Below are 27056 nucleotides of genomic sequence, written 5' to 3'. Positions count from 1 at the left end.
AAAATCTTCACAGAAAGTCATACAAAGAAAGGAATTGGAGACATACAACTTCTAACTCCACATTCCAAAACTCTGATTTTCTTCAGTGGAGGGGGAAGAGTTAAGACTTTAAAGTTGTTTATCAGGCAGCAGAGATAGGAAATGTTCTTTCGAGAATGAAAAAAAGTGAGCATGTTATCTTTCTACCATATACCAAAGAATGCTAACTTGCTTTTAATAACTTTTAATAATAACACATGTAGTAACATGCTTTTAGAAGTCAACACCAGGGGTGAGTCTTTGGTGCACAATGATTTTTTCTATACCTAGGAATATCCCACTAAAAAGCTAAAACGGGTGCTTAAAATGGGCCATAGGTACACTATAACATTTCTATTCTGAGTGTATGTGAATGTCTGGCCTAATTTGGGAATATAGATTTGGTAATCTTGGAATTCGGAATTTAAAAATGAGAAACACAAAGGCTTGCTGGGCATTTTGCCTGTGTCATGTTAACAAATGCCAATATCTGGAGTAAAAAGGCATTTCTTCAAATCCTAACAGTTGCTATACTCCTTGTTCTGCAACTAAGGTATACTGTTCAATCTTTCAATTAAAGGTGTAATTCAATATTAAATATTGCATAGACTTACAGTGAGAATATACCATTAGCTGATCCCTCATGTAAGAGATAACAAAACACTGCAGGATTGGTCTGTGTTTTTCTCTTTTTGTTGTCCCTCACAGAATTTGGAATAAAGTCCCAGAGTCCAAATCATGTGTATTTTGTAGATAAAATTGAGCTGTATAAAAATGTTGGTAAGTAAACATTGTTAGAATATGTTGTTGTCAGGTTAAATGTGCTTCTCAGAGTTTTATTAGAAAGTTCAGCCCAGGAGATTCCATAATGGCGCAGCAGAAACAAATCCGACTGGAAACCAAGGGGTTGCGGGTTCAATCCCTGGCCTCGCTCAGCGGGTTAAGGATCCTGTGTTGCCCTGAGCTGTGGTGTAGGTCGCAACGCAGCTCAGATCTGGCATCTGGCATTGCTGTGGCTGCTGTGTAGGCCAGCAGCTGTAGCTCTGATTAGATCCCTAGCCTGGGTATGTCCACATGCCACGGGTGTGGCCCTGAAAAGACAGAAAAAAAGAAAGAAAGAAAGAAAGAAAGAAAGAAAGAAAGACAGACAGACAGAAAGAAAGTTAGTTCAACCCACTTACTTTCTATCTCTTAACCATTTGTTTTCCTTATCATCTGGGCTCTAAGAATGGTTGTATGTTCAGAGTTACTTTCTGTTCTTTACAACACACCTGTGAGTTAGCAAAATATGATTATTCACACTGTACAGATGGTGGGACTAAGGTATAATGCCATCTAAAACCTGAATAGCAGAGTTGGAACCAGAATTTATGATTCCCCAAACCTCCTATAGAGTAGGATTTCCTGTGATATCCTTGCTCTCTCTTTAATGTTCGTGAACAAAAGGCTGCACATAATTGCAATCTTTAATCAAAATGCCAACTAGTTTTTCAGAATAGGTTTGGCTCTCTCTCACTAGAATCAAGAATATGTTATTTATTAAGATATAAATACTGGGTATTAGTAGTACCCGGAGATAAGTTTTAGCTGATTTTGGAAAACATTATCTTCTGTGTTAGGCATTAGTTTAGTTCCTTCCTCATTTGCTTTCTTGTTTAGGGCAGGTTTATTAAAACAAGCCCCCCCCATCTCTGGTGGGGAAAATGTATTGTTGGAAATAGCATGAAGCTATGCATTTAACCCAATATGCCATATTTGGAAACCTTTCAGCTTAGTCACCCAGGGTAAATGATATTTTATGCCAATAAATACATGAAAATTTAGACTGAACTTATTTTACTACTGGTAAAGGAAAGGAGGACATAGGGAGAAATATACTTTTGAATGATACATGATTGTTCTTATTTATAAAGTATCTATACATCAATAATAATAAAAAGTGTTGTTTCCCTCCAAAAACTAAGTATAGGAAGAAAAGATATTGACTTAATGTATGAATTTTTCCCATTCCTTTTCTGGGACCAATTTTGGAGTCACTAAATTAACTGAACATAGAGAATATTATTAGACTTTATTTTCAATAATACAGAAATAAAAATATATCTTTGCTCTATTTATCACCTATATAATATCCAAATGAAGATTCTTAAAGGATTTTCAAAGTTTAGTTTACCATCCATGTGGCTCAGACTTTTTTTTGTCGGTTAATGAAGCGCAGGGGCCTAACCTAATTCATATGATTCCCATCTGTCATCGCTGCAACAGTGATGAAGCTCAAAATGAAATTCCATTCTTCATTTAATTCCTGTAGCTTGATATTAGTCAGGTAATCAAGCACAACTCCTGGGGTCTTGTGTTTTCAGATGAGGACACTAGGTCAAGTGACTGGCCCTGGGTCACACAGCAAGACATCATAAGAGCAAGGAAAAGATCCAGCAACCTTGAACTTTCTCAGATGTTATCATGACCAGTGAACCATACTACCTTCTCAGGTAATTGCCTTCTCTGATATCAAGTGGGTCACATTTTATTACCTCTTTTTTTCTTTTTCAACAGAATCCCATTTTTTTTTCTTTCTTCTTTCTCTTCTTTTAAACAGGCATTAAGAAATGCTATTCTCTGCTTAGTGTTTCTGGTAATTATCTTCAAGGAAACCAGAATACAAATTTAAAGTACTCATTAACATGCTGATTAGAAATTTCTCACAAAGACTCAAAAGGCTGGAAGAGACCCCCAGAGATCATCTGATCCAGCCCCTGACTTCAGGCATGTTTCACCTAAACTGTTTCCAGCAGATGGAAAACTGTATTTATGACCCCAAGGAGAGAGTCCCCAACCTCCCTTGGTAACACCACCCTGTGCTTAGTTCTGCTTTATTATCTAATGGGTTATATGCAAAATGTAGAAAGAGAAACTGCCCCCTCTTGTAATGTCAGATATTATTAAGATGACTAAGATTAACCACAATTTATATTGGTATTCATATAACCTCTCTGACCAATATTTCTGACTTGATTTTGGAAAAGTCTTCCTTACCATTAGGCATTTTCTTGATATAAAACTTATTGCAATTTATTTTTCAATTTTAAACAATATTCTGGAAGATACCAAATCTTCAGAATTTTAATTGAGGTGAAATGTCTGCATTTTTTAAAAAAGGCCATTTCCTTTTGCAGAGCAGAATGTGTCCCTCAGAAAGGCTGATATTTTTTTCTCTCAATCTCTATTTCACCACCCTAACGTGAATAAATTTAGACTGGGTGTGAAGGGGCTATAACACTTAAGAACTGCTTCAAATGGCTTAAAAATTGAATGATGAGCTTTTACATGTGTACATCCCTACCTGGTCATGGGAATTGCTTTCTTCACTTTCTAGGTCCTTTAGCAGTTTGTGGATAGGGCTTCAAAAAAAAACCCCATCTCCACAATCCCAATCTCATTTCCGCATCATTCCTTTCAGGGTCTGAAACCGACAGATGAATGCATTAAGAAGATAATGATACATATATACAATGGAATATTATTCAGCCATAAAAGAGAATGAAATAATGCCATTTGCAGCAACCTGGATGGACACAGAGATTATCACACTGAGTGAAGTAAGCCAGATAGAAAAAAACAAAAACAAATATATGATATCACTTATATGTAGAATCTAAAATAAAATGATAAAAATGAAATTATATACAAAACAGGAATAGATTTACAGACATAGAAATCAAACTTAATGGTTACCAAAGAGTAAAGAGGGCTGAGGGATAAATTAGGAGGTTAGGATTAACATATATACACTACCACACACAAAGTAGACAACCAACAAGACCTACTGTGTAACATAGGGAACTGTACTTATTATTTTGTAATAACCTATAAAATATATATATATGTATGTATATACACATATTTGTATAACTAAATCACTTTGCTCTACACCTGAAACTAATACAACATGGTAAATGAACTATACTTCATTTTATTAAAAAAAAAATTTTAAAACGCACAGATCGGAATTCCCGTCGCAGCACAGTGGTCAACAAATCCGACTAGGAGCCATGAGGTTGCAGGTTCTATCCCTGGCCTTGCTCAGTGGGTTAAGGATCCAGCATTGCCGTGAGCTGTGGTGTAGGTTGCAAACGTGGCTCAGATCCCGGGTTGCTGTGGCTCTGGCGTAGGCCAGCAGCTACAGCTCCGATTAGACCCCTAGCCTGGGATCCTCCATATGCCGCGGGAAGTGGCCCTAGAAAAGGCAAAAAGACAAAAATAAATTAAATAAATAAATAAATGAATAAATAAAAGGCATATATCTATAGAATAGGACAAGTGTTGACTTGAGTCCTGGGTCATTGAGGCTTTTTGTTGTAGAACTTCCACTGACCAACAGTGAGCTTCAGCAATTCTTTGTTATGGACTCTGCTATCTATATGCAAAAAAAAGAGCTTGTAATAGATGACCTATAAGGTACAGTTCACCTCTAAAATTCTAGCATAAGTGAATGAACAAATGAAGAAATACACGACAATAAATTATTGAGGATTTTGATCTAGTTCTATATAGTTTGCCTTTCTTACAATAAAATTCAGTGGTATTATGCAAATGCATATTTTTGAAATATATTTATATTATAAGCTAAATACTGAGTGAATATTGACTGATATAACAAATGTTCACTGAAAGCTTATTTGCCAGACATGTGGGGGATAAAAGAAAAAGGCAGTCCATCATTTAAACATCTAAATATGTTGATTGTCAACACTATGAATGCAGCTTGAGCCCCAAATTAAACACCAATTTTAAAAAATTTGATTCAATACAAATGCACTTTATCCATAAGGCAGAATTTGGAACAAAGTATTAAGCCAAGTCTGTTTCAATGAAAACTTCCATGTCAGGATTCATCCAAATGTCTTTTACTCCCTTTCCTAGAAATCTGCTAGAGCTGATGTGAGAAAGCATTAAGAATACTCCCGCTGGAATTCCCACTGAGGCTCAGCAGGTTAAGAACCTGGCATAGTATCCATGAGAATGCAGGTACAATCCCTGGCCTTGCTCAGTGGGTTGCCACAAGCTGTGGTATAGGTTGCAGATGCAGCTCGGAGCCGGTATGGCTGTGGCTGTGGTGTAGGCAGGCAGCTGCAGCTCTGATTCAACACCTAGCCTGGGAACTTCCATATGCTGCAAGTGCGGCCCTAAAAAGGAAAAAGAAAGAAAAAAAGAACACTCCTGACAAATGAAAGTTAGCTAAGTTAACATTTTGAACAAATCTAACCATGATGCACAACAGCAGAAAAGAGTAGTCTATCATATCAGTGAGGTCGACAGCACTGTTTAGAACCAAATGAGAGGAATTAGATAGCATTGAGGAAATGATCTACAACTGGAATAGCCCAAAGAATGTTGATGCAGGACTGATGATTCATACTTTTTATAAAAACTTAGTCTCACCTCTGGTAGGTGGAATGCTATCCCTAAAGATGTTCACATCCTAATGCCTGGAACCTATGAATATGTTATGTTACACGGCAAAGGAATTTACAGATAGAATTCAGGTAGCTAATCAGCTGACTTGAAAATAAGGAGATTATCCTGGAATATCTGAGTGGGCCCAATGTAACAACAACTTACTACACGTGGAAGGAGGTTGGAACAGTCAGAGAGACAGATTTGAAGATGCTGCCTTGCAGGCTTTGACGATGGAAGAAGCAATGAGCCAAAGAATTCAGGCAGCCACTAGTAGAAACACATTCCTGATGAAACCCTGATTTTAGTCCATTAAGACCCAATTTCAGACTCCTGACTTCCGTAACTGAAAAATAATTCATTTGAGTTGTTTTCAGTCATTAAGTCTGTGGTAAGTAACTGCAGTAATAGGAAACTCATACAACATCCTTCTGGTAGTAAAACCAAGAGTAGACATCCAAGAGAAAAGTTGGGAGTAATCTACTTCTGAACAGCTTCTTGTATAGATCAATATCCTGTTCCAACTAATCTAAAAATTGTAGTTGAGACTTTCCACATCTCCAAAGGCAGTAGCTGTTGTCATAAACACTGTTTTAACCAATTAAGTCTGTTACCATGTGACAAATCAGTTTGTTATTCTTAACTACCAAGTTAACCCTCTTAGTACAAGTTGCTCTGCTTGTGGGATTGGCTGTCATCTTGTAAAATAGATTATTCTTAACTTGGCAGAAAACATATCTTAATACCTTTTTTTTTTCTTTTTAGGGCCTCACCTGTGGCATATGGAAGTTCCCAGGCTAGGGGTCAAATCAGCTGCAGCTCCCAGCCTATGCCACAGCCATAGCCACGCTGAATCCCAGCCACATCTGCCACCTACACTGCAGCTTGTGGCATTATCGGATCCTTAGCCCACTGAGTGAGGCCAGGGATCAAACTCTCATCCTCAAGGACACTATGTCAGATTCCTAACCCACTGAGCCACAATGGGCACTCCCTTCTTTATACCTATGTATTCCATACACAGAATAAATCACCATCAAATATGATGATTGATTGTATTATCCTAAGGACCTTGTAAAAACTTAGTCTCAGGTAGAGAGAGTAATCCCACAACTGGGTCTACATACATATTAACAACATTTCAACAAACTGAATGCCCAGGCCCAGGTCCTTTTTTTATGACTGATTATCTTAAAAATTTTATAATAAAAAATAACATTGTGTTTAATTTTTTAATTACATGTTTTGAAAACACTAGTTTGTAAACTGAATTGTAATTCTTGCAAATAAAGCAGAAATAAGGAGAGGAGATAAGCAATTCTCATATTAAACTGTGAAAATGTAATACCGCATTCCTCCAGAGTCTGAACATTACATAATTCAGATATTACTTATCACTGATATTGTGTTTATCAGTAAGTTCAGGTTAATGATTCCTAAATTTCTTTGCATCAATAATATTGAAAATTATTTTCACAACTGTTTTTTTTTGTCTACTCTTAGGCACCTTTGAGCTTCTGAGTTACGTCCTTACATGTAAGAGAAACATATTTAAGAGGTTGCTGTACAGTGGGAAAATAAAATAAAAAAAAAAAGAGGAAAACTTTATAAAAACAATGAAGATATATTTCTAAACACAATATATTAATTATAGCCCAACTATCTGAAAGATTACCAAATTTCAAATTTACAGTCATAAATTAATTTTGTTAATGCTCCAATGGCCATATATTATGACTTATCATTTAATTCTTGATGTACCTCTAATAATATTAATAGACTTTTAACTTCTTTAGAACAAAATCCATGTCTAGTTCATTTTTAGATCCCTCATAGTTACTAACTAGCACTAAATATTTCATACCATAGGTGCTCTTTAAGTGTTTGTTACATGACTGAATAAAGCAATGACAAGAAGGCCACTTAAATGTAGCTTGAAATAAGTATTGCTATCAAAGGCCAGATTATTTGCATAGAAAATGTAATGCCATTATTTTAGTAAATTATTCATACTTACTAAGAACCTCTCTTAATTTCTATTCATTTGAAAAAGAAAGTGAGATAGCTATTAAGGTTTATTTTATTGAAGACCCAAATCTATTACCCCTATGTTGAAGTTCATTTCTATTTTGTATGGTAGTAGTTCTATACTCTAGAGTCCTTATTGGATTGAAGAGCAAATATATACATATGCTGTGTTGTGCCAGGGGGCAGAAATTCTGTCTTGATTTACTCATGTGCAACTCCTATTAACACTGTGAGGAATTCAGGGCAAAGTTTAGTTTATTTTTCAAAAAGGATCATGTTGCTACATATTCCAAATAACATATGAACTCTTTTCCACTATAAAACCAATGATGTGCAACCATACACATTTAGGATACTCATTTAGCTTTTCACTGACTAAATGTCTGACTAGTATGACTCATTCTTTATTGCAGATATTTTTAAAAGCAAGATTTGACAAAGAGAAAAGAGATGAATTTCTGGAACTATAAAATCATGGGGGCAGAAACTATAGCAAAAAATCAGTATTTTAATGCCAAAACTTGGTGAACACGGTAAAACATGGGAAAATACTGCATGCATTAATTGATGTGAAATGGACAAAAATTATTCCCATGTAGTGAGATAATCTCATTTGAGTGTTGTCCCGATAGATAGATAGTCAGATAGAACAAGCACTGCCAAATCTGCTCTGAATTTGGAGAAGCTGAGAGAGAGGGATTTACATGTACATTATAAGCCCTGACAAGAGATGGGAACTAGAAAGAGAAGGTACAACAAGAGATCCTACTCTTGCTTACCTTTCTCCTGAAATCAAACCTTGTGTTCACCTGTGAGCAAATGGGGAAGTGGGAACATTAGACAGTCCATACTCTTCACAGTCTTGCTCCCTGAGCACATATGACCTATTTAGTCACAGTCACATGGTAACTGACAAACAGAGCTGACATCATTGACAATGAAGCATAAACACACCAAAGGAGTCTGTCCCCACATGTTGACTCAGCACCCTGTTACCTATACAACTTTGAAGGGCTTTTAAATGTCTCTCTTGTTTATGTCTTTTAAGAAACAAGAGAATTTAGACTTTGCCAATGACTCTTTCTATCCTAAGTTTCTATTTCTCTAAAATTTTTAATGCTATATAAGTTGACATGCTATTCCTAATTTTGTTTATAGAGTCATATTTTATACTATAGTATTATTAAATGTAGGGCAGAATATAGGGGGTAAGTTAGTGAAATAGCGAAACAGCTTATAGTCTGTCCAAATTTGAACCTGAGTGAAGCCAGAAACAAAAAAAGGGATATCCACATTTATCTTTAGATTATTTTTGACTTGGAACCAAGCTCTCCAGACCTATGTTGGTTATGGGGATGGATCTGTTGGCTACTTTCAGATAGATGAAGACTTGAAACTGACTGTGTCAAGTCAGCACAAAGGTACTAAATATATATATCATGTCATTTTGGAATTAAAATATGAAACATAGATAATAAAAGATGTTATTGTATTTTTATTAAGTTTTGACTAAATATACTTACATTCCAGTAGGAAATGACTGAAGAGTATGGCAAGAGAGTCTCTCTGAACACAAGGAGCTTAGGATCAGATGCTGGAGAGAAAAAAACAACACAAACAAACCTGTAATTAATCCTCTCAATACAATAAATACCAATGTTAGACACATATTCCCACAGTCAACTTATATAAATGACAAAATCAAGGACAAGAAAAAGTTTTTTTTTTTCTAATTAAGGAGAAAGAAATGGGCTAATGGGGGGGTAGAGTGGGGTGAGGTGGTTGATAGAGTGAAGGTAACCAGGATCTGAATCAAAAAACATAAATTGAAGACTTATATTTTCTCCATTACAGATGAGTGGATTTCAAAGTGAAGCAATTATTCTTGAGAAAACACAGAAAAGGTAAAAGCTAGGAAGAATAACATAGAGACCCAATATCCTACAGTACTTAATGTGTATTAGGTTGTACTCTGTGCGTACATAGATTAGCTCATTTAATTCTTTCAACACTCATTTCCAAGTAGTACTAATAGATCCTATTTTACATGGGATAAAATGAACATAGAGAGGTTCAATGACTTGCTCTATGGCTGATGCTATACAGAGGCTGAGCTGGTTACAGACCTGGGCAGTCTATGTCCAAAGTTATCACTATCAACTATGATGCCATGATATATACCTTCAAGGGACAAAAGAATGGAAGAGGATTCCATTAAAATTATAACCTAAGTTATCAAAGGATTGAAAAAGGGCAAATATACTGGTACTCAAAGAGGAAACTGTTATAAAATACTTTAGAAAACACTCTTAAATAGGTTGTTATGTTTATTAATATTCAGAAAAGAAATTATTGATCTCATGGAGTGAATATTATTTCCACTTGAATGAATTATGCCAAATTCAACTCACCTCTTTTATCTTTCTGGTTGCTGTAACTGATTAAATATGGTACAACATAGGCATACTAATACCTTGATCTTAGCGAAAAAGTTTTTCTGTCTTCTTAAAGATTATAGAAATCTTCAGAATGGTCTTTAAAATGAAAGTTAAATGAAACCTTGATGATTTTGTGTGAATAGATTCACAGTTTCAATGCCCCAAAAGTACTTATAAGTGAATCAATACAAAGATGTATGCATGTCCTCTCTAGTGATGCATAAAAACTTTTGTATTTAGGTTAAAATTGTCCATAATCAAGTATAGGATGGGAGAACTGAGTAAGAATTTATATTTTTTTTAAATATTAAAAGTTTTACTTGACTAAAAGTTTGACGCAATTTAAGGAATATGATAGTCAAAAATGGTAGTGAGATGGACTGGGAGTTCAGGATTAGTAGATGCAAACTATTGCATTCGGAGTTGATAAGCAATATGATCCTGCTGTATATATAGCACAGGGAACTATATCTAGCCACTTGTGATGGAACAGGATGGAGAGTAATATGAGAAAAAGAATGAATATATATATGTATATGTATGTATGTATGTATGTATGGGTCACTTAGCTGTACAGCATAAATATAACATTGTAAATAAACTATAATAGAAAAAATAAAAATCTTACAAAAATAACTAAAAGTCAGATGGAATGTTCTAAAGGTAAAAAAAAAAAAATGGTAATGAAATCAAAGAAGGTGCTATCAGAAATTCCATGTACAAAAGAAGGCAGACAATAGACAGTATAATTTTAGGATCACATATAAACAATTATGTTCCATGTGAATGACAAAGGAAGTGAAATAATTAGGAGTTCAACCTGGATGGCAAAATTTGCACACTTAATGAATGAATAACAGAAGTTCAATCTGTAGAACAGATATGAGTGGGCGCACGAGTTCACACACATATATATGGTCCAGACGTAAGTATTCAGATTATGTTGCTTTCTGAGAAACAGAATAGCATGCCCTGATTTACATTTTAATAGGATCAGTCTTATACTAAGACAAGAGAGGAGTGAGGTAAGGATGCAAGCAGGCAAATAACAGGTGGTAATGATACAGAAGAAAAGTGAAAGTTACCTCAATTAAGATGATTCAAAGTGGTGAAATGCTATGTCTTTTTTGGTTTTACCATATCTTTAAAGGTGAAGCCAAGAAGATTTGATAGGATTATATGTAGGGTATGAAAAATCATATACCACAATTTGGTCTGAGCAATATTTTATTTATAACAAAAATCCAAAATGTAAAGGAACCTTAGAAACCTTCCAGTCAAGCTTTTGATCATTTGAAGGAATTCTTTCTACAACAGCCTGCTCCTGCTTGGACACTTCTGTGACAAAGAACTCACATAGCACCTATCCTATTTTAGAAAAGCTCTGCTTTTAAAAGCTCTATTTCTTATATGGAGCATAATCCTGTTTCTCTGTGATGGACAATTGCAATATTATGATTTATAATGAGGAATATATATATATATATATATATATATATATGTATATATATAGTGTCTTCATCCTCATTTCTGGTACAAAGCTCCTAAAACCCTTGGGAATTCATAAGTGATAAGAGCAATAAAGGTGTGTTGACATTCATAACAAATACCTTTCAAACACATCCGAGTTTATGTTAATGAGGTGACTTTTGGAAAGAATCTAAGGTTGGGGCTGGTTACCAGGGGAACCATGAGTTTAGAGGGGTGGAAATTTTAGTCTCCTTCCTCCAAACTCTGGAGAGGGGAGAGAGGCTAGAGTTCAGTTACCACTGGTCAATGATTTAATGACGCATACCTATGGAACAAGCCTCCATAAAACTCCAAAAGATTAGGGTGTAGGGAGCTTCCAGTTTGGGTGAACCAGAACACATCCATGTGCCACTGTACTTGGGCCTCAAACCCCTGGGGGCAGAAGGTCCTACATTCAAGACCTTGCCCTATATATCTCTTCTTCTGGCTGTTGATTTGCATCCTTCAATATCCTTTGTAATAAACTGGTAGCCTAGTGAGTAAACTGGTTTCCTGAGTTTCGTGAGATAATCTAAGAAGTCACTTGAACCCAAGGTAGGGGTAATAGAAAACTCTGATTAACAGCTAGATGGTCAGAAGCACAAGTAACCACCTAGACTTGTGATTGGGACCCAAAGTGGGGACAGTCTTTTGGGACCAAGCTCTTATGTTGTGGATCTGACTCTGTCTCTCAGTAGACAGTGTCAGAACCCTAACCCTAACTGAGTTGAATTGTAGGACAGAGCTGGTGTTGGAGAAAAAATCCCACAGGTTGGAACTGGTGTCAGAGAGTAACAAGTGAATGATAAAAGATGAAAAATCTGGTAGGGAGGTGGGTAAGAGAAAATGGTGGAGGAACTGTATTTGTTTGTTTATAGTTATATCCCTAGCATATAACATGGTTTATGTCATTAGATATATAATACTTTTCACTGAGCAATTTGGAAGACTTGTATGGGGTCATAATGATGTGGCCATAAGATAGTAGTTCATTTTTTTTAAATGGGACTTAAAAAGAATAATATTAAAATGTTTTCTCTATCTGCTATGCTTATAAATGTGTCTGGATTCAGGGAGTTTGTATGTGATGATGATGGTTTTAAACTAATGAAAAATACCATTGCATTCTAGTTTATGGCTCCGTGGTGTCCTAAATCTCAGTTATATTTATTTCAATAAGAAGTGATCTACAAAAATGAACAGGTACAGTTTGGCCAAGAACTAAACAGAATGGATACACATCAGCCTGGTGCACATCAGCTGAATATCAGCCTGCTTCAAACTAGGGGAGAGTTAAGCTATTTGAGTGCTGAGTGTAAATACTACATATTTCTATTCTGTCTTTATTGTAATGAACAAGCCCTATCTTTAGCTCCTGCTGAGCACTTTTGAGGGTCTTCCATATGGTTGCTGCTAAGTATTTTGGCATTTTCCCAACTGTTACAATTGGGTCAGTGGGGGGGATTGTATAGGAGTAATAAAACAAGGGTGACTGCAGCAGGGAGGAGTACGATTACTAGACACATAACAGCTTATTGCCTCTCAGGCATTCAAGCACAGCTCAATGCCATTTGTTACAGTAGGCAGCCAGGGCAAACCTCCTTCTTGCCATAGAGCTTACTGCAGGAAAGGCCAGGCCTTGGGTGCAAAGACTAAGTCTTCTGCCAACATTTTTTTTCCCCATTTCCTTAGCTCTTCACCTTCTCACAATATCTCAAGTACTCTGAGAGGGAATAAGACACTTATGCCTTGCATACCACTATGTCGTTCTGAGAAAAGTTTTCATGAACAGACTCTTAGCTAAATTGTAGCAGCAACAGCAGGATTATTAGCGGCCCTGAGGGCTTTGCTGTCCTATGGGGGGGGGGGCAGTGAGAAATGGGTAAAGGAAGTCTGACTACTCCAAATACATAAAAACTCTTGAGACATGATTCATAAAGCCAGAGGTGACTAATAATATTGACACTGTTATTGAGAAGTTTTCCTATCAGAAACACATCTTTGGAAAAAAGGTACTATTATTTTCATCCTGTGGAAGGTAGCGTTGCTTTTAAGCATGACTAGTTTGGGAGAAAAAAGTTCAAAGCAAAATTAAGATTCTAAATAATAAAATAATATATTAAATAGAGATGTGTACACACAGAGAGAGACACAAATTCACAAAATGAACAATGAACTCAAGGTCTTGATCCAAAGACAGTATTTCCCATATTTATGCTTATACACAGGACTCTAAATAATTCATTATGCTTTTCCTTTTACATAATATAGGGCTTTTTTCCACAGTGAACACTAATATACAGCTATGTAACAGTCTAACAGGTTCCCAGTGTGGGCCATCAATTTTTTCTTGAGCAATTACTAGAAATTTAGATATTAAAGAAATAGTTTTAGACATTTAAACTGGTATTCAAATCTGTGATTTTTTTTTCCTGTTTCTAGCCAAGAACGTTAGATAAAAAAATGCCACATTAAGAAAGTTACTCCCCAAAACCTTTCACCCCTGCCACCCCCACGCTTAGAAACTGAATCCCCTGGCCCTACACCCAGGGTCGAAGCGAGGGCCTCGGTCCTGCAAGACTGCGCGGTGGGCTTCGGGAGATCTCTAAGAGAGTCAGGGCAGAAAAGGGTGTGAACTCCTGAGACACACACTACCCGGGCACGGACCTCAGCATTTGCCACCAGCCCGTACATTTAGGGAAGCCTTCATACTGACTGCAAGAGGGCCGGTCGTAAATCAACTGGTTCCAGAACTACCCACACTTATCTCAGCACCCTGGGAACCCCTAATTCCAGCTTCTCTCGGGGCTAGGAGAGTGCTAGGTAGGGCTCATCTCTGTCAGCATTCAGCAAAGGATCCGCACCTAAAAGCCCACCAACACCACCCGCGGTCGCCAGCTCGCTTGTACCAGGGCAAGCTTTGCGGAACTCACCCCTCCGCCACCCGGTAAAAGGGAGGAGCGGGCAGCGTCTGAAGTGAGGGCAGCAGCCGCGGCTTCAGGCACCGCAGTGCGCAGGCGCACGCGCAGACCGCGCAGGCGCCGCCTAGAAGTGACTTCTCCAAAAAGTGCTTTAGTTCGCGGTCACCTGAGCTCTGGCAACTCGGCTGCGGCAGGCTTGGGGGATACTCGCCCTCCGCGGGTTCTGTCTGGCGACCCCGCCTTCTTCTCTTGTTCATCGGCTCCGCCATCCCGAACACTCCAAAGGCCTGTCCGTTCTCTCCTGTCCTTTCCCAGTCGCGGGCCGGACCGGGCCGAGCCGGGCAGCACGGGAGCGGTTTCTGACCATGGCGTCCCTCTTCAAGAAGAAAACCGTGGATGGTGAGTTCCAGGCTGGCACGAAGAGGCCCAGCCCTGCGTTTTCATGGCGTATTTTGGGGGCTTCAGGCCGCGATTCTTGTTGCTGTTCCTGGGGGCGGGGCTGGATCTAGTGGCCCCACAGGTGACCGCCTTCATGCGTCACTTTTTTGCTTCCCTGTCTCTTCCGACTTGCCCCACCTCAAACTCACCTGAGCAGTCTGGTTTCTTCCTTCTGATAACGCAGCTAACAACCCCGACCCCCATCCCTCCCCCACCCACCCCCTCCTAAGGTTTCTCCTTTAGCGGGATCCTGAGCCTTTCTTGGAGGCAGGATGCAGCTAGCCCTTCAGTGTCTTTAGACTTGGTGCTTCGATAAATTTCTTGTTGGTTCCGTGTACTTGGTTTTCTCTTCCATCAGTTTGGAACCGTACTATTTAAGGGCATCCAAACCCGAAACCGGTATTGAGGTGGGGAGGCTCCAGCTACTAAATGAACTTGCGTTTGGACCGATCTTGCCCTGGGAACACCCCATCAATAGAGATGTGAAACAAATGCTTCTTGACTGACTTCAGTAGAAAAAATGAACGAAATCCAAGGCAAGTGCCTGGGTTTAGTTTTCATCCTATATTTCTTTCTACCTTATGATTATCTTTTGCTATCTAAAGAGATGTGGTATCTGTTACCTACATAGAAGTTTACATTTTAAGATACTTGCATTAATTCAGACATTTGCTCAATATCTTGTTAAGGGGAGGAAAAGTGAAGTGTACAGGAAATACAAATTGGTTTTTATAAGCACTGCCTGTAATATATGTTTATGTAGCTTTAATTAATCTTGATATTTTCATTGACTCTACCAGGAATCAAATTCATTCAAGTTATTTAAAAACTGTATTTCTCATTACATGTTGAATCTAGGTTGTTGTTGGTTTAATCAAAGAATCACTTCTTTGTAAGGGTCTAACTGCCACAAAAGGAACAGTGGTAGCTAGACAGTGATTGGTACAAACAGGGTGTTCAGTCCAGACCTGGGGTAACTCCTTCATTCCTTTGTATTGACTATTCCAATGCCAGCAAAATTATTTTGTGGAGGATGACAAAGGCATTGTCTTTACCCTGTCACCCTACCCTTCACTTCAACATATAATGTCATTTTACCCTTAATTTATCACACAGCGTAATACATTTTTGGTTTCCCTGAGTGGGTGAAATTGCCTTTTATTAGCAGAAATACCATTTACAATACCTGAAATAACTACCAGGTGGGTGTAAGAAGTAATGCAATTATGTGAAATGAGTTTTATGTGTGTTTTATTTGAATATGCTATTTAATTTTTAACATGGCACTTTATTTTTTCAGTGTTTCAGTACTAATATTGTGAGTTTCAGTTATTGTATGGTACTGCAGGGAGGAAAAAGGTTTTTTTGTTTGTTTCAGTTTTATAAAGTGAGAATTTACTAAACAGGAAAAGGGTTGCATTTTTCTTACTTTGATGTTACAAATTAAATTTAAAAATTAACTTTAAAAGCCAAACATCCCAGTTTTAGTTGCTTAATATCTGTCAAATATTTTCAAAGGCTTAAATTCCAGTTCTTTAGTCTCATTGCTGTGCTTCCTGTCCTTTTGGCAGTCTAGTGACTACTGTACTTGAAGTATAGAGCTGAATTTTAAAAAGATAATTAGGATGTGCTGTGAAGGTTTTAACTGTATACTTATTTGCAGCTGCATTAATTCACCCAAGAAATAATATTTCTGCTAGGTAAACTTATTTGGAGAAAAAGAACTTAAGGACTTTTGGAAGAAACTATAGTTCCTACTGACTTAAAAATCTGTGCATGATAATTTCTATATGTAAATTTGGCCACTATATACATTTTCTGTAACTACCAAACAGCATACTTGATGTTTTCTTAAATAATGTCAGTTCAGATTACTTAATGACATCTTAATTATAGACCTGTATTTTTATTATTTTGCCTAAAGCTTTACAAATGTTTTTATTCTTTCTTTTATTAAAAAGAAGGTGTTTTAAAAGGTGACAGCATTCATCTTAGCAATAATGAGGACTTATATTATGAAATTAAACATATTCTTATGCATTTTTCCCAGATCCTTAGACTCGATTATTGATCTTAAGATATTTTACTATATGTTGTCTTTTTATCTGTTTCAACAGTAATGAAATTCTGATACATAAGGAAAATATGTAACTGCTTACAGAGCTAGCGAATAATTGAATCTTTTTTGTGTCTTTGGATTGGCTAGCAGAGTTGCATACTATATCATTAAAGAATACTGCACATGTAAATTAAAAAGGGAGACAACATTACAGCACTTATTACTATTCAGAGTTATGTTTAATTCATTTTTGACACGGAGATGAACAAGTCTCTGCAGTGTATACTTTGTTACAGAAATTAATGAGAATTGTACCTCAATGCCATAGAAGAGAAAGATTCTTTTGAATTTAAAATCACAGTTGAGTACTTGGTTTTTCTTGTACTGATTTATAACATGTATACATATATACATGTATGACAGTGGTGTTAGTGTGTTTACCTACAGTGGTCTTTTTTTTTTTTTTTTTGGTTTGCTTTTTTTTTTCCTAAGTGGACTAATGATGACCTATTTATTGAAACTAATTATGGACCTGTGATTATACTTATTTAAATTATGAACCTGTAAATCAGGATGCCATGAGGACCTGTTATGAAAGCACAACTAATTATGCCTCTTAAAAAGTGAAGTTCTTTAAGCACTGTATAATTTTTGTGTTGTCTTCAATAAAGACAAATTTGAGGTCCTACTCTAAGCCAGCACTTTGTTAGCATTTTGTATCAGTATCTTTTCAATTTTTAGAAAATTTATAAGTACTATTATTATCCTCACTTCCTAGATGACGAAATTGAGAGCCAAAGAACTAAGTAACTTGCCCAAGATCACACAGCTACTAAGTGGCAGAGCCAGAAACCTCATCCCTTTGAGTCTTATCATTGTTTCTTTGTTTGTTTCTTATTAGAGATCCTGTGGCATAATTCAATTTTGCTGTTCTTGCTAGTAAGTTACATGGGAGTCTCAGCTTTTGGCCAGTACATGTAATGTTTACCTTTTGTCTGAACCAGACTCTTCTCTCACTATTAGTAGTAAAACTGTAGCTTCTAATGCTGCTAACAACCCTCATTTTCCTGACTCTCTCTTAACCCAACATTTTCTTAGGAAGTATTGTTCAGTCTTTTTTTGCTTTTCATCTAAATATCTCAAAGGAGTGGTAATGTCTCCTACCTCCACTTGTGTACTTCTCTGACCCCCCACCCTCATCTCCTTCTACAGCAGTTTGCTTTACATCTGATGTAATGAGCTCTTGCTAAAATCATCAGTGACTTCTAGATCACCAAATCCAATGATCCTTTTTAGTGATCATCTTCTGGGGTTATGTTTTGCATTTGGACTTGATAACGTCTTCCTTGAAATTCTCTTTTAGCTTGTGTAGCTTGACAGTGTTTTAATTTTCCTCAAATTCTTCTAACTACTCTTTTTCCTTTCTTTCTTCCTTCCTCTCTTCCTTTCTTTTTTTTTTTTTTTTTTTTTCCGTCTTTTTGTCTTTTGTAGGGCCGCTCCTGCGACATATGGAGGTTCCCAGGCTAGGGGTCCAATTGGAGCTATAGCCGCCAGCCTGTGTCAGAGCCACAGCAACACAGGATCTGAGCCACATCTGTGTTCTACACCACAGCTCATGACAATGCTGATCAAACCTGCAACCTCATGGTTCCTAGTCAGATTCACTAACCACTGAGCCACAATGGGAACTCCTCTTCCTTTCTTATTTTAATCTGCCCTTTAAATATTAATGTTTTGGGCTACCACTACTCTAATTGTACATTTTCTAAGTAATCTTATCTAAACTTTTATTATTTTAGTATATCTCTAGAGATATTTTTTTTTAGTTTCAGATAAGTATACCAATAGTTTGCTGAGTATTTCAACCTAGATGCCCCAGAGTACCTCACATTAAGAGATCCTAAACAGAATTCATCACCATCTCTTACAAGCAACTTCCTTTTCTGAGTTCTCCTCTTCCTGTTTGGCAGTTCTTGATTTTGCCTTCTATCACAATTAAGTACCAAGTTCTACTCCTTTTGCCTCTTAAATATTTGACACATGATCTTTCTTGCTCTTATTCAGATCCCATTTGTCTTGTACTTTACTACATTACTTTTCTGTGTTTCTTTCTTGTACCTTCATAGCCCTTAAATCATTCATCTACCAAGATGCTTGTGTGATTGACATACCTGAAATCCAAATGCTATGCTACTCCTCAGTGTAAACCCATTTGTTGAGTCTTTAGCACCAACAGGATCCAGTGAGTGCTCTTTAACAGGGCAAATATAGCCCTCCTTGATTTGGTCCTTGTCTTTCTTTCTGGCCATGTCTCTGGACATTTTACTGTTCAGCAACACTGTTCTCATATTTGTCTGGATATACCATACTCTTTCTCACTCTGACGTATTTTTGCTTATGATACCTTTATGCATAGAATTCTCTTTTTTTCTTCCTTTAGCTATCCTGAACTCAGGGTTTTATCCTTCTCTAGAAATTCTTCTTTAATGCCACCTGAAACTATGTTAAGTAGTTAAATACTTCACTCTTCGTGTATTGTTTTTTTGTTTTTTCATTTTTTTGTTTGTTTGTTTAGCATCTGCTTCTTGACTTGCTTTCTCCAGAATTAAAGTAGATATTTTCACACTTCCAAAGTAGGATTAGGCTTATTCTAAGTTTTTCCTGTATTCGATATTTGTTGTAGAGTCTAAAGCATAAAAGAAAAATAACTCTGCAGCATTTTAGAATTTACAAACTAAATTCCAAAATAGTAGCGTTTACTAACCAAAAGTAGTGTTCCCAGTACCCAGAGCTTACTATAGTCTACATTCCTATTATCACCCCCTACCTTGAACCTCAGTGCAAATTTGGAGATAATTTTAGGAATGATACTGACAGAAGAGGAACAAAGCTTCTTGGGTTTTCCCTCATTGGGGTGGTATCCATGTATGCTAGTGGTCTAGAGCTCAGAACTGTGAATCTTTGACTAAGTTGGATAAATATGTCAAGAGTCAGTTGTGATGCTGCATTTCCGATAGCTCAGGAGGGAATAAAATCCACCATCTAATTAAACTAAATCCCCTCTAGAAATGTTTCTGCTTTCTTCTAAATAAAATACAACAATCTCGTGGTGCTTCTAGAGTACCGTAGTGTTCCCTTGGTGCTAATTATTCTGAATATTTAAAACTCAAATTTTGGAGTTCCTCTCATGGCTCACAGTGCATGAGGATGAAGGTTCGATCCCTGGCCTTGCTCAGTGGATTAAGGATCTGGCATTGCTGTGAGCTGTGGTGTAGGTCACAGATGTAGCTCAGATCCTGAGTTGCTGTGGCGTAGGCCAGAGGCTTCAGCTCCAATTCGACCTCTAGCCTGGGAACCTCCAAATGCCATGGGTGTGGCCCTAAAAAAACAAACAAACAAAAAAAACCCTCAAATTTTATTTTATTATTGGAACACTGAAGAAAGGTAATTGAATGTGGGATTCAGGAGCAGAGTACCCTCAGCATTTTTCTGAGGAAAAGTTCTCCAACTTTTAGAATGGTTATTTTTTTTTAATTTTTATTTAATTTTTTGTCTTTTCTAGAGCCTCACCCGCTGCATATGGAGGTTCCCAGGCTAGGGGTCGAATTGGAGCTGTAACTGCCGGCCTACACCAGGGCCACAGGAACTCAGGATCTGAGCTGAGTCTGCGACCTACACCACAGCTCACTGCAGCGCTGGATCCTTAACCCACTGAGCAAGGTCAGGGATCAGACCCACAACCTCATGGTTCCTAGTCGGATTTGTTCACCATTGAGCCACAATGGGAACTCCTAGAATGGTTATTTCTGTAGGAAAATGTTTTCTCTATTTCTCCATCTTTAGCATAACAGCAAAGAAGTATTTCTTTTCACTCTACCATTTTCTATCTTTAAGTCCATATGTCTGTGAGATTGTTCTTTCAGAGGATTTTTCCCTCATTCCCTCACTTATCTAAGCTGAAAAATGTCCTTTGACAGTTTTCTGAACTGAAGCTCTTATTGATTGATAATGGTACCAAAGCCTGTGTATTTGAGAACCACATGAGACCCAAAGATCTGCTGACAGATCTTCCTTCAGCTCTTTAAAATACTATTTTAATAATAATAATAAATTCCTCAGAGCTTGAGTGATGTTCAGGATTTTACTGGCAGAGAGAAAAAAAAATTCCTTGTTACTTCCTTTTATGCTACCATAGGGCGGGACCCCTATTCTCTCCTTAGTGTCCCACCTCTTCCTTGCAAGCAAGTCCTGCTGAGTCTTTAACTTCATCCTATTCCCAAATGGATCCTTGGCTCCCTGGACCATATGTAGAATAAAGCTGTTGGCATGATCCTCTCCGTCCTTTCTGTTTCCCATCGTTGTTTTTATTTTTGTTTTCACTTTTTCTTTACCATTTATCAAAACTGGTTAATTAGGCAGGTACCATTCCTCCCTGATTTCTGATATACCATTTCCAAAGCCTGAGAAACAAAGCTGCTTTGCATGTCAAATTCTGATTTCTCCCTCCCACTCTTTCATTGTCATTGTCCTTCTGCCTCTGAGTAAGTTTGGTTTTTACAGCCAACATTTTCTAGTTATTGACCTTAAATATTCTTCTTACCCTTTAACCTTTGAGTTTGCAGCATTTTTACAGTTTTTTTCTCCCCATCAATCCAAGAGGTTGGCATATCCCCACATGGCGAGGTCCCCATTCCCCTTTACTCTTAATTGGTGAGCTCCGCCATCTCTTCTCTAGCTGAACTCACACTTCAGCTCTTCAGTTCATAGCCACTGTCAGGGTTTATATAATCTCCCTTATCCCACTCTACCACAGCTAGAGTACCTACTGTTTCCATTGATACAGGCTAACAGAACTTGCAGATGAAATCTAAGGCAGAAGCTCACTTTCTTCCCTGATCTTGATCTCCAAAAGCCTGTTAATGGAGATGCTGAAGCAAGATGTTCAAGCATTTCTTGCTCTTTTGTCAGTTCATGTGTGGTGAGATCCAGGACAATTGGTAGGCAATTAAGTTGCATGATCAAAATAATATTTTCTCTGAAGAAATATGTTTAAAAGCAGATAATATGATATATTAGATTAAAAAAGTCCATCATGATCTTGATGCCAGGAAGATGTTACCAGAATCTGGGTTCTTGTTCACGCCGTCGAAGAATGAACTCCGCAAACACACAGGCACCAGGAAAGCGGTCTTGGTGTGTGTGTGTGGTGTGTGTGTGTGTGTGTGTCTTTTTGCTATTTTTTGGGCCGCTCTCGCGGTATATGGAGGTTCTCAGGCTAGGGGTCGAATTGGAGCCACAGCCACAGGCCTCCGCCAGAGCCCTATCAACGCAGGATCTGAACCGCATCTGCAAACTACACCACAGCTCACAGCAATGCCAGATCCTTAACCCACTGAGTAAGGCCTGGGATCGAACCCTCAACCTCATAGTTCCTAGTCCAGTTGGATTCATTAACCACTGTGAACTCCCAAACAGTCTTTATTACAGGAAAGCAAATAGCTCCCAGGGCTGCTGGGGGGGTGAGAGGAGCCCCCCCCCCCATTCTCTATTGTCTTATAGGGGTTTTTAATCCCTTAAAGATGGGAGGGTACCAACATGGGTCTAGAAAGATATGGTGTTCTCCCAATGGCCTTGCTCAGTTATCTACATCAGTCCTTATCCAGTAGGCGTGGAAATGTCCTGTAGGTCTCCTGGTTTCTTTGCCTTTTTCTTCCCATAAACTGGGTCACAGGGGATTAGAGATTAATGTCCTTCTGGGTTTAGGTACACTCCCTATAGTAAACAAGGCCTGGGGATGTTGCTCCCTGGAGCCCTTAAACCACAAATGTTAATCAATGGCCATATCAAAGAATGCATCTAAGCTCATGCTCCTACACTGACTACCTGAGTTAATATTCTGCCTCAGTCTTACAGTAAAGCACAAAACCCAATACATGGTGGAGTGGATGCTGTCTAGGAGACCAGCTTGTATCCCCTGAATATTATGAATTCTGAGTTGTGTCTCAGTGCTACTGGGGCAGTAATTCTGAACTACCTTGCAAGCTTGAGACAGGCCCCCTCCTTTCTTTCGAAAGATAGTACTTTAAAGGATATTATTCACAAATTAATGAGTTCTGTATTTACATTTGGTAACTACTTTTTTCTTTAATCCGCAGATGTGCAAATGGTATGTAAATAAGTAGGGTCTAGAAGGGCAGCCTAATTCAAGTTGGAGCTTGGCCTCAAACCCCAGTAGGGAGTTCTAGTGAGCTAGGCTAGACAACATGTGAGGCCTTTTTAGATTTTTTTTTTTTTTTTTTTTTTTTGGCTTTTTTTCTTTCGTTTTTTCTGTAAGCAGAGAGACCTTATTGACTCGGAACCAAAGAGTACAAAATGACCTTTTCTATGTCTTCTTAAGTCTAAAATTTAAGTCGGTGATCTTAGCACTCTTATGTACTCATGTGTTAATTAGTTCAGTAAGAAGAACCAAAAAGGCTCGAGACAGGCATTTGATTCCCATAGTGGAGTTGGCCTAAGTGGCCTTTCTAAGTGTTGTGCTAGATATGGGTGAGGAAAGAGTGTTGGGTAGGATAGTTCCTAGGGTTTTTGTACCTAACCAGATGGTAACAGAGCATACCATAGGCATATCCATGTACTTTTGACATTTTAACCGTTTGAAAATTTCATATAATCACCTATTACTTCATAATACTGTTTGTTTTTGTTTTTGTTTTTGTTTAGTCTTTTTAGGGCCACACAGGAGGCATATGGAGGTTCCCAGGCTCGGGGTTGAATCAGAGCTGTAGCTGCTAGCCTACACCACAGCCACAGCAACTTGGGATCCAAGCCTTGTCTGCAACCTGCAACACAGATCACAGCAATGCCAGATCCTTAACCCACTGAGCAAGGCCGGATATCGAACCTGTGTTCTCATGGATATTAGTCAGATTCATTTCCGCCGAGCCACAATTGGAACTCTGAGGAACTTCTTAACAAGAAATCAGACCTACTAAAAAATAAATATAATGGAAAATAAACTTGGCCTTAAAAACATTAAAAATGTTTCAGAGCCATTCTCATGTTATTCCTTCTGAATTTTCTGAAGATCATTATTAACTGTGAGTTTAGTATAGGGACTATTTTTAAAAAAAATTAAAGATTAATTTGTTTTATACGATATGCCTACCATCTCATATGAAAAAATATTTTACTGTCTTTTTCTACTTCGCATAATATATTTTAAAGTATTATGAATGTTTCAGTATATAACATTAGATACTCTCGGTTTATAGCTTAGATCTACTTAAATATTAATAGGTCTATTAAGAATAGACTATGGAATATGCAATAATTAATTTATTTTCCTCCTCTAATATACAGTGCCAGTTATGGTAAACATAGTTGCATAAAATTAAGAAAAGTAAAGTCAAGCTGTTTTGAATAAATTATATAATTTGTTGAAACTTCCTGTTATAATACTTGTTTTACGATAAAGACGGCTATACTCTGGTTGTTTTTTTTTTTTTGCTTTTTGCTTTTTGCTTTTTGCAGAATAGAAGTTCCCAGGCTAGGGGTTGAATTGGAGCTACAGCTGCCAGCCTCTGCCACAGCCGCAGCAATGTGGGATCCTAGCCGCGTCTGCAACCTACACCACATCTCATGGCAACGCCAGATCCTTAACCCACTGAGCAAGGCCAGGGATCGAATGCACATCCTCATGGATCCTAGTCGGGTTCGTTTACCACTGAGCCACGAAGGGAACTCCCTGTACTCTGTTCTTTTCTCTGATTCTCTGACACCATCTAGGTGTCTCCAACAATTTAGTCAATCCTAACACTGGAGTTAGCACAGACTCCATAGGCTAAGGGCTCAGTCCCACAAGACTGTCCTCACTTAAGAGGCCAGTCACAAGTCACAGGTTGCCACCAGTACTTCTGATTGACCGGCTATAAATTTCGGCATCACCGCAACTCTCTTCTGAAGTTTGATAATTCATTAGAACAACTCTCAGACTCAGGAAAGTACTTTCCTTACAGTTATTATAAGAATACATCATGGAACAGCCAAATGGAAGTTATTATTCGGGGTGGGCGGTTAGAGTTTCTAAGCCCTCTCTGGACATGTCACCTTCCCAGAACCTCTATGTGTTTACCAAGCAGAAACTCTTCTAGTCTCTTTGTTCAGGAGTTTTTGTAACCCAATTTCCAGCCCTACATAGCTCTTCACCTAAGTGGCAGGGCTGAAAGTCCTCGCCCTCTAATCATATATTTGGTCTTTCTGGTCACTAGTCCCATCCTGAAGCTATCTAGGGGTGCCCTTCTCTGAGTCAAAGATATTCCTCTCACTCAGGGAATTCCAAGAGTTTATGGAGCTCTGTGCCAAGAACTGAGGACAAAGTCCAAATATACATCAACAATGCGTATTCATATACTAAATGTTCTTAGAAGACTGGAAGCAAATAAATAGGTTTGATTTTTTTTGAACTTGAAAATTTCCCCAGTATAACTGTATAGAATACCTGCTTCCTTGGAGTTGCTGTTGTGGCTCAGCAGGTTAAAAACCTGAGAGAGTCTCTGTGATGATGCAGGTTCAATTCCTGGCCTCGCTCAGTGGGTTAAGGATCCATCCTTGCCACAAGCTGTGGTATAGGTCACAAATGCTGCTTGGATCTGGTGTTGCTGTAGCTGTGGTGTAGGCCAGCAGCTGCAGCTGATTCGACCCCTAACCTGGAAACTTACATATGCCACAGGTGCAGCCCTAAAAAAACCCAAAAAACAAAACAAACAAAAACCAAAAAACTATCTCCTTCGTCTTTTTAAAATGAAATATGCATTTCCCATTAGAAGAAGGTAGGTGGAGTGAGAGTCAGCTGTCTTTTCATCTCCCATATAGAGTTTCTTATTCGCATATTTAAGGACATATAGAGTGTGTTGTTCGCAAATCCTGAGCATGAGATATCCACCAATATAACTTCATTGACAAACAGAGTGAGCAAAGCAGGGGAAATAGATGTCTTCTATGTAGGATGTAGGAGCTCTGGCATCTTATTTTAACTTTTATTCAGGAAGTCATTGTAATTGATTAGTTATGTTCTGTATAATAACTTGAAATATTTTTTGTCCTGTTTGAACTGTGTATTTTTAATATGGACCTATATTTATAGGGATTATGTCTTTGATAACTTCACTTTTTGTTTTCCTAAAAGCTTCATAGCATAATATTATATTTAAAATTAGAGGCCTTGGAATCAGAATGTCTGTATATGAATCATAGCACTTTTTTTCTCTTGGGCAGATTACCTCCTCTGAAAAAAGTGAGGTAATAGTCTCTACCTTTTGGGGTTGTTATGAAGCACTTTGTACAGTGCCTGTTACTTAGTATAATTAGTTATTTGTGTTGTGAATAAAGTTAAAACAGAAATGTGTAGAACCATCACAAAAAGGGTAATAGTTGCTGGCTTTGTTGCTGTTTTAATTTAGATGAAATTCACATAACATTAATGATTTTATTTTATTTATTTATTTAGCTTTTTAGGGCCACACCTGCAGCATATGGAAGATCCCAGGCTAAAGGTTGAATCAGAGTTTCTACACCATAGCCACGGCAGCGTGGGATCTGAGCTGAGTCTGCAACCTACACCACAGCTTATGGCAATGATGGATCCTTAACCCACTGAGTGAGGCCAGGGATTGAACCCACATCCTCATGGATACTAGTTGGGTTTGTTACCACTGAGCCACAACAGGACCTCCCACATTAACCATTTTAAAAATGAACAGGTCAGTGACATTTTGTACATTCACAATGTGTATAACCACCAGAACAAGTTTTGAAACATTTATCACCTCAAAATAAAACCCTGAATCCATTAAGCAGTGACTCACCAGGCTCCATTTTTTCCAACTCCTTGCAACTTTCAGTCTGCTTTCTGACTTTGTGGATTTACCTATTCTGGATATTTCATATAACTGTAATCATATAAGACCATTTGTATCTGCCTTCTTTCATTTAACATAATACTTTGGAGGTTTATGCATGTGGTAATATGTATCAGTACTTCATTTATTTCTATAACTGAATAATATTCCATTATAATCATATACCACAATTTGTTTATTCATTCATTTGTACATTTGAGTTCTTTCTACCTTTTGGCTATTGTAAATAGTGCTTCTATGACCATTTGTGTAGAATATTTGTTTAGATACC

The 27056-nt window shown here is 37.7% G+C and overlaps 1 protein-coding gene across 3 annotated transcripts in view; it reads left to right on the top strand.

Annotated features, from left to right (window-relative positions):
- The window catches only part of CHMP2B (charged multivesicular body protein 2B), a 34625-nt gene continuing 22086 nt past the window's right edge, over positions 14518 to 27056 (top strand). The window contains exons 1-2 of one of the 3 annotated variants that reach the window (XM_013990175.2): positions 14633 to 14770; positions 15168 to 15345. In XM_013990175.2, the coding sequence (XP_013845629.1) occupies positions 15330 to 15345 (16 nt within the window). In that variant the 5' untranslated portion in view covers positions 14633 to 14770; positions 15168 to 15329. 3 annotated transcript variants of the gene reach the window in all.

This window comes from Sus scrofa, chromosome 13 (assembly GCF_000003025.6).
Source record: "Sus scrofa isolate TJ Tabasco breed Duroc chromosome 13, Sscrofa11.1, whole genome shotgun sequence".
NCBI lineage: Eukaryota > Metazoa > Chordata > Mammalia > Artiodactyla > Suidae > Sus > Sus scrofa.
Note: the sequence above shows the minus strand (reverse complement) of the source record. Positions and strands in the feature narration are given on the sequence as shown.